Source organism: Aegilops tauschii, chromosome 3 (assembly GCF_002575655.3).
Source record: "Aegilops tauschii subsp. strangulata cultivar AL8/78 chromosome 3, Aet v6.0, whole genome shotgun sequence".
Taxonomy (NCBI): Eukaryota; Viridiplantae; Streptophyta; class Magnoliopsida; order Poales; family Poaceae; genus Aegilops; species Aegilops tauschii.
The window spans coordinates 412,092,974-412,101,574 of record NC_053037.3 but is presented as its reverse complement, the minus strand read 5'-3'; the positions used below and the strand labels follow the sequence as shown (position 1 = coordinate 412,101,574).

Here is an 8,601-nt window from a genome sequence, read left to right as displayed (position 1 = left end):
AAAGAAACACAATCCCTATCCAATTCTAGTCAACCTAGGGCAGCTCCAACCGGACCCTTATAATTACCTCTCCTATACTCCTAGGCTCCAAATCCACGAAACCATAGCTCATGAGCCACCCAAAGTCGCCACAAAGTTGATATCGCGAAACTCGTGAAACAGCAGGAAAATGTCATGTAATCCGTCTGTTCTCGGTGACTCGAACATCTTCTTGAAGAATCCTCTTGTGGTATTCTGAGGAATTGAGTCTACTCCGCGCGTGCAAAATTTAAGGGTGATCCAGCGGTGCAAACTTCCGCGACGTCCAATCTACCAGGACCTGTTCAGGCAAGTTTTTCTGCAAGCATTTTGCAATCAAGTTATATCCTTAGGTTTGGTAATTTTTTGAATCGTTAGACCTTTCTAATATGATCTTAGGGTGTCTTCAATCTCTCCCTAAAACATTTCTCCAATCCATGCATCCAAATTCGATCACTGAGGTCATCTTCGAGCCACTATCTCTGAAAAGCGAATTTGTCTAGATTTTCACCGGTTTTGCAAGCTGCCTAGCGGTCGACTCGGTATGCCAAACATCAAACTTTTTGTTCACTATCAAGCCCTATATGTCTATTCTAGTCTAGTTTACGGATCACCCAAAGTGGTGATCAAAGCCATGTCGCTTTGGGAGATCCGTAAACTAGACTAAATAGACAAAAAGGGCTAAATTATGACCAAAGGGTTTGAAGCTTGGCATACCGAGTCGTTCGCTAGGCTGCTTGCAAAACCGGTGAAAATCTGGACAATTTTATCAGATATAGTGGCTCGAAGCAGACCTCGGTGATCGAATTTGGCTGCACGGATTAGAGAAACGATTTAGGGAGAGATTGATGACTCCATAGAGATCAGATTAGAAAGATCTAGCGATGCAAAAAAAATCAAACCTAAGGATATAATTGCAAATCGGAAGTTTGAACTTACAGAAATTTTGCCTGGACAAATCTCAATAGAACATCACGGGAGTTTGCACCGTTGGATCGCCCTCAAATTTTACTCACACGGAGTAGACTCAATTATGTATAGAACCCTAATGGAGGATTCTTCAAGAAGATGTTCGAACAGACGGATTACGGGTCAATTTCCTGTTGTCTCACTAGTTTTGCGAGATCAACTTTGTGGCGACTTTGGGTGGCTTGCGAGCTATGATTTCGTCTGTTTGGAGCCTAGGGGTGTGGGGGAGGTATTTATAAGGGTCCTAGGTCGGTTGGAGCTACCCTAGGTCGACTAGAATTCCATGGGATTGGGTTTCTTTCTAGTATTCCAAGCCAAAGCTGGAATCCGAGTTTGACACGAGTTGGTTTATATTTGGTCGCCCAAAGGAACCTTCCGGACCCAAGGAAACGTATTGGAGCTGAGCAGGACGTTTGGCTATCCTTGGGTCATTGGGCTTGAGTCCGAATGAAATTAAAAGTGAGTTTGTATCGCCAGTTTAGGCCACGTGTGAAAGTAAAATGTTGAGAAAATTTGCACATACATAGTATGCACGTCTGTGTGTACAAAAAATTCATTTTTTTTACCTTCTAGATTTTTTTTTTGGAAAAGGGCACCATGGTGCCCATGCACCATTTGCAATTTCGTTGCACTAGGGGTGCAGAGCAGCGCACAAACCCATACTGCTTCATATACAAAACTACCATATTCTGTTTTTTCTTTTGCGGGAAACCATATTCCGTTCTATCTGGATTATACCCCGAGCCTACATCAAGCTTGCATCAAGCCTGCATCAAGCCTACATCGAGCAGGCATGGGACTTCGACTACACCAATGACTGCTTCCATTGGTGGTAAGATCCTAATCTACCTCTCTGTTCATTATGCAATTAGGTGATCTAATGACTAGGCATGTGATCCTGTTAAGTAGATCCTACGAGATTAAATCTAACAATGGTAATTTGCTACTGGATCAGTGCTAGATTTTTATGATTAGACAAGTTTTGTTAGTTTAACTATGCCACGTTTCCGCTTCAAGATGTCAATTAGCACGGGTTTTACTTCATGTTAGCAATTAGAACATGATGAATTGGTGAAATAAAAAGGAAGTCCCAATTTTTTCCCCAATTCAGACGAACCCTAACCGTAGAAACCGAAAATTTGAAACCCTAATGGGATGTTTTAGCGGCTGGGTTTTGGCCCAAGTTCTCCTGGCCCATGGAAAAGTTTTTTGCTGCTGGGCCGAATGGTGATAGGTAGCCGTGGGCTATGGGGCTAAAATTAAAGTTCTGTGCATTTTCTATTTATTCAGTGCATTTTAGTATTATGATTATCCCCAAAATGTTTTGCATTGTTATAAATAGAAAATTGCCAGAAAAATGATGTTGTAAATTACATTTAGTTTTCTGAATGAAATGGAACCGACGAGAAATTTTATTTAGAAAACTCTTATGAAATTAATGTTTGTGTCATTTTATGGCATATTAATGTGATCATTTTGTAATACAAACCAATGCTGTTTTACAATTTTGAATCACCCCGTTCATTCCTTATTATTTTCTGCCCAATGGTGATATAATTTGGAGTTAATTTTTGCATGAAAAATGATCAAACCAACGTAGGTTAATTTTTGTGCAATTTAATTTAATTATGATGTTCTTTTCCTTTACTTATGATATTTTGAGTTCATGACAACTTCCAGTCCTCGTCCTTACTGGAAACAACTTCCAAACATGTTAGGACTCGTTGCTATTGCACCTCGCCTGGCATGAGGTTGACCTCGCGCTGAGGGAAGGTAAACCAGTGGAACCTAAAAAGGATGCCACTGGGTATGCTAAGCTTAAGAAAGCCTATGATGCTAAAGTTGAGAAGTGGGAGAGGTCAAACAGAATGGCGCTCCTAATTGTGAACTTCTCCATCTCGACTGAGATTAAAGGGGCTATTTGCGCTAATGAAAGTGTCGTCGAATATTTGAAATTGGTGGAAGAACAATTTAAGGGCTCAGAGTAAGTGTATGCAGATGAGCTTTCGCACAAGCTGCTTGCCAAATACGATGGGCAAGAAAATGTGAGGGAGCATATTTTAAGTATGAGCAATGCCGCGGCAAAGCTTAAAACCATGAAGTGTGACTTGAGCGAAGAGCTTCTTGTGCTCCTAATTTTTAGGTCACTACCCTCACAGTTCAATCATTCAAGATAAACTATAATTCTCTTGAAATCAAATGAAAAATACTTGAACTCATTGCACATTGCGTTCAGGAGGAAGAGAGAATGAAGAGTGAGCAGAAAGATAAAGCTTTCCCTGTTAACTCTACAAAGAGGAAGCATAAGAACAATGCTCATAGCAATAATGTGCCTAACATAAAGCAGTTTTCCAAAAAGAATCCTCCAAAGCCTAAGCAATGCAATGAGGAAAGTTGTTCACGTTCCGCTCCTTTAGTAGCCGCTCCAGTAAATCTTACAAATACCGCTGGAGAAAGACTTTGCAATTTTTGCAAACAACCAAATCATGTCAAGGAAGTATCTCTACTTTAATCAATCGTTCCATTCTCCCCCTCGAAATGTGGCCCAAGCGACAATGCCACAATTTCTTGAGTATGAATGATTTGCATGTTTGCAAAAATTGCAAAGTCTTTCTCTAGCGGCATTTTTAAGATCTACTGGAGCAGCCGTTGAAGGAGCGGGATGTGAACAACTTGCCTCATTGCATTGCTTGGCTTTGGAGGATTCTTTTTGTAAAAACTACTTTTTGTTGGGCATATTATTCTATGAACATTATTCTCATGCTTCCTCTTTATAGAGTTAACATGGAAAGCTTGATCTTTTGCTCACTCTTCATTTTCTCTTCCTCCTAAACGCAATGTGCAATGAGTTCATGTACTTTCCATTTGATTTCAAGATAATTATAATTTATCTTGAATGGATTGAATTGTGAGGGTAGTGACCTAAAAACTAGGAGCACAAGAAGCTCTTCGCTCAAGTCACACTTCATGGTTTTAAGCTTTGCCGCGGCATTGCTCATACTTAAAATATGCTCCCTCACGCTTTCGTGCCCATCATATTTTGCAAGCAACTTGTGCGAAAGCTCATTTGCATACACTTACTCCGAGCCCTTCAATTGTTCTTCCACCGATTTTAAATTTTCGGCGGCACTTTCATTAGCGGGAATAGCCCCCTTTAATCTCAGTCGAGATGGAGAAGTTCATAATTGGGAGCGCCATTCTGTTTGACCTCTCCCACTTCTCAACTTTAGCATGATAGGCTTTCTTAAGCTCAGCATACCCGGTGGCATCCTTTTTAGGTTCCACTGGTTTACTTTCCCTCAGCGCGAGGTCAACCTCATGCCAGTCGAGATGCAATAGCAACGAGTCCTTCCATGTTTGGAAGTTGTTTCCAGTAAGTGGCTCGATCTCGAGACCACGAGGACCGGAAGTTGTCATGAATTCAAAATATCATAAGTAAAGGAAAATAACATAATAATTAAATTAAATTACACAAAAATTAACCTACTTTGGTTTGATCAATTTCCATGCAAAAATTAAGTCCAAATTATATCACCGTTGGGCAGAAAATAATAAGGAATGAATGAGGTGATTCAAAATTGTAAAACAACGTTGGTCTGTATTACAAAATGATCACACTAATATGCCATAAAATTACACAAACATTAATGTCATAAGATTTTTCTAAATAAAATTTCTCGTTGGTTCCATTTCATTCAGAAAACTAAACGTAATTTACAACATCATTTTTCTGGCAATTTTATATTTATAACAGTGCAAAACATTTTGGGAATAATCATAATACTAAAATACATTGAATAAACAGAAAACGCACAGAACTTTAATTTTAGCTCCATAGCCCACGGCTACCCATCACTCATTCAGCCCAGCAGCTTAAAATTCATATAAGCAAAGAAAAGACTTTTCTGTGGGCCAAGATAACTTGGGCCAAAACCCAGCCGCTAAAACAGCCCGTTGGGCCAAAACCCACTCTGGCACTAAGCGCCTCATCAAAAGTATCACGAGAGGAAAAGCTAGCTAATCTAGCCAACTCATGAGCTAGCTCGAACAATGGCAAGTTGCTCTTTATCATGTCTATTTACGAGTGATTGTTAGATCGACTGGAACTATAGACTGATGGTCCATTTAAGGCCAGGTTGCATAAATTGCTAAATACATTAAAATTAAAAGTAAGCAGGTACGGCGAGCTAGAGATAGGATTGGAGTACATCTTTCTCCAACGACTTGATAACGTAAGAACAGAAGCAAAACAAAGCAGAAACTTCCAACTAAGCATTATTTTTTTTCTCCACGAAAGGCATAATCAGACCAAGTCGGTTAAATCTTGGCACAATCAGGTATAATAATCCCGTAGATACTTATACAAACGAAAATCCCAGGATAGTACAGACTGAGAAGGCGACCAAAGAGTACTTTCAAATTCAATTTGGCAGGTCCGTACCAGGTACCATCACAGCAGGCTCCGACAAGAAGAAATCATCCATCTACAAATAGAAACGAATAATCTAAGCTCCAACACTTCAACTGACATTATTAATGTAACAGCCGTAATAACTACTTTGCGCCGTGTCCATGAGTTCCACTTTGCAAAATAAAGCAGATACATATCGTAAAAATAAAAAGCATGTGTTCTTCATCCCAGAGAACCTCCATTGTCACTACTCACAAGTCTACAGAGATAAAAAAAATGGGTCAAACAAACATTCTTTTGGCTACAAGGAAAGGCACACATGTTTTTTTTTGCGGACAATAATCATAAAAGTACTCCCTCCGTAAACAAATATAAGAGCGTTTCGATCACTAAAGTAGTGATCTAAACGCTCTTATATTTCTTTACAGAGGGAGTAATATGTATCCAGCATATATTAAGTATGTAGATTTGCGTTGTTTTGCAAGAGGTCGAAGAATAATTGCTAGCATTTCTTCAAATAATGGAGGCAAAATCCCAACAGATTAATGTTCTTCTTACATTCGGTAAAGTAACTTCTATGAACTCATCGAATGATACTAATGACTAAATTCAAAAGAAACTTGATCAAGATGCAATGGCTTTCAGATGAATGGGGAAGTGAGGAGTGGACCCAAGTCCAAATTTCTATGTTACTATGTCCATGGCTGAGTACAGTTTTTATCTACCACGTGAAAAAAATGACATGGTTTTTCAGATCTGATTTTTTTAAAGCATCTTCACCTTGCATTCTTGTGCAAGTCAAACGGTAGGAGAATTTATGAAACACACTACAAGCATATGCTATTATGGATACTCCTTAAAATATGATCAGACCTGAATATTTGAGGTGAGGAGATTATAATCTGCTACATTCCACCTAGAAACTGTCACACGTCATCATTGCCAGCTGGGTCAATACAAAAGAATCAGTGACCCTTTTGCCATGACTATGTGAATATTCAAAACAATATTTGCTTAAAGACTAAATATACATACAGCTTCACCTAATCAAAGGGAAACTTTTGCAAAGCAAATGATCTCTGGTATAGCCAAAAGGTCGACAACTATAATAATAGCCAAAAGGTGTTTTGAAGCTTTTGTTGCCGTGCACCATTTTTTTTGTGATGGCAACACACTTTGCAGGGCTTCTATGATTTTCATTTACAAACAATCTATTCAATAACCGACCCCTTCAAATAAGTGCAGTGGTCTCCTCTTTCCACGAATTCCTCTGAACTATAAATTAATGAAGGTACTTAATCATCAACAGCTATTAGTAAGTACTTAAGGTTTATTCACCTTTTGGGGCTTGATGTTCATCTAGTTTCGTCCTGACCTACAACAAGGACCATGTGGAAGTATAAGATTGGTTTGAACATGACAAATTTAATCATCAGATTTTGAATTTTTTTTATCTACAGAAAAATGACTCCCATCACATAAGTTTGTTGACTCTCCCCCTAGATATAATTACAGTATGGTTATGAAATGGGCACTTGAGAGTTGCAACACTCTAAAAATATGGTGTCAAAATGTAATGACAGCATGAGAATGCAACATTAGCCTGTTTTAGGACAGGTTTAAAAGCACAATTACAACTAACACACATCAAATTCATATTACCATCAGACTGATTATGAAGACAAAATTGATCTAACCCGCAGAGACTGATGCGCTTGTGATCAGCCCAAAACTACTCTACTCTGCAGTCCGTAGCAACTAAAACTAGTCTGCTCAACAGTAGATAGCAACAGACAAACATGCATCGTGACATAAGCCATCTAAGATTGCGAAAAAAAACATAGAAATGTGAAAATCACCTTCTGTGAGCCAACCAAACCCAGTGCGAGCCGGGGTGGCAAGGAGCGACGTCATGAGCGCCGACGCCGTGGCACTGTGCATGGGCATCAGCGACTCCACGCAGAAGCTGGTCATCTCCACTGGTGACCTACAGATGCCGAAACATGGACACCAAATTTTTCATCCAGCTCAAGTGGCAAAACGAATGCTCCTAGAGAACCACTAACCAAGAGCGCTCGTACCTTAGGAGGACGCGGGGAGCAGAGGCCGGGAGTCGCCTCGGGAGCGGAGCTGAGCCAGCGCGGGGGGCGGCCCTGGCGGCAGCCCCGCGGAGAGAGGAGACAGCAGATCCGGATCGGAGGAAGGATCTTGCGGCGGCGACGGCGGCCATTGCGGCGGGGTGTGTGCGATGGGGCACGGCAGTGGGAGGGGAGACGATGGCTAAAACCCTACACTGCTTAGCTGGGCTGTACGCGGCGGCGTTTGGGAATGGAGAGCACGGCAGCTTCACCTTATTGACCGGCCCGTTTACAACCAAGCGCCTGGCACCCCCGCCTTCTCAGTTTGGCCCAAGTGAGTTATGGGCATCACAGCTGCTTAACCCATTTACCCCTAAAAAATAAAAGCTGCTTAACCCATTTGCTCAAAGAAAAAAGCTGCTTAGCCCATACTTATCTCTAACAAAAAAAGCATAGTTAAGGCTCTCTCTTTTTTTGACGTTTGAGAACCGAAGTAGCAGTTTCGCTATTCTGGTCTAATTGCAGTGTCTAAAGGGACGCGGAGTATCGCACGAGCTCATATGAATAGTAAAATAAAAAAATCTGGATTTTTTATGATAAATTTTGACAAATGTTCTAAGTGCTTAATTTTTTTATCATGAGATCATATTCGTGGAAGGCGTGAGAAAAAAATAGATGCTCCAAAAATGCTACTTTCGAAAACATTTTGGAGCACTGATTTTGTTTTTTTTCACGCCTTCCACGAAAGTGATCCATGATAAAAATTTCCAAACACTTAGAACATTTGTCAAAGTTTACCACAAAAAAATCAAAATTTTTTATTTTTTCCAAAAAAATAGATTTTATTGTTCATTCAAGCTCATTTCGGCTCAAGCTCACAAGGGTACTTTCACGTGTAAAGTATCTTTGTTAATAATTTTGTCTTCAAAAATTTATTATCACGAGGAAGGTGTATCTAAGAGATTTTATTGTAATTCTTAGTTTTAGAAGTTGTATCGTAGTTTATTGATTTTTTTATCCAAAGCATTGCACTTTGTAATGATCTCGTGTTTGAATAAAGTTATGGGCATTTCTTTAAAAAATCCACTCAAAATATTAGTATTACTTTTTCCCGCAAAAATAAGA

The 8,601-nt window shown here is 39.8% G+C and overlaps 1 protein-coding gene across 8 annotated transcripts; it reads right to left on the bottom strand.

The window, feature by feature from the left end:
* Window positions 1–5,249: 5,249 nt before the first annotated feature.
* On the bottom strand, window positions 5,250–7,738 carry LOC109732237 (protein NUCLEAR FUSION DEFECTIVE 6, mitochondrial). 8 transcript variants are annotated; one of them, XR_002225344.4, is made up of 5 exons: window positions 7,480–7,738; window positions 7,258–7,385; window positions 6,737–6,773; window positions 6,272–6,344; window positions 5,250–5,657 (listed from the first exon to the last, which is right to left on the bottom strand). XR_002225344.4 is itself a non-coding variant. In XM_020291433.4 (4 exons), exons 1-3 carry the CDS (start codon window positions 7,626–7,628, stop codon window positions 6,754–6,756), a joined length of 297 nt encoding a protein of 98 aa, XP_020147022.1. In that variant the 5' UTR covers window positions 7,629–7,738; the 3' UTR covers window positions 5,250–5,657; window positions 6,737–6,753. The 8 variants fall into 8 exon arrangements, 4 of the variants coding, with proteins under 4 accessions (XP_020147022.1, XP_020147023.1, XP_073366817.1 ...); XR_002225346.4 differs by having other exon boundaries at window positions 5,250–5,471; XR_002225345.4 differs by lacking the exon at window positions 6,737–6,773.
* Window positions 7,739–8,601: the final 863 nt, after the last annotated feature.

Excerpts from the sequence above, each read along its gene's own strand:
- LOC109732237 (XM_020291433.4), bottom strand. The coding sequence starts at position 7,628 with ATGGCCGCCGTCGCCGCCGCAAGATCCTTCCTCCGATCCGGATCTGCT. Across the intron at positions 7,386-7,479 it reads GCTCCCCGCGTCCTCCTAAG|GTCACCAGTGGAGATGACCA; the intron begins GTACGAGCGCTC and ends CGGCATCTGTAG. Across the intron at positions 6,774-7,257 it reads GTTTGGTTGGCTCACAGAAG|GTCAGGACGAAACTAGATGA; the intron begins GTGATTTTCACA and ends TCCTTGTTGTAG.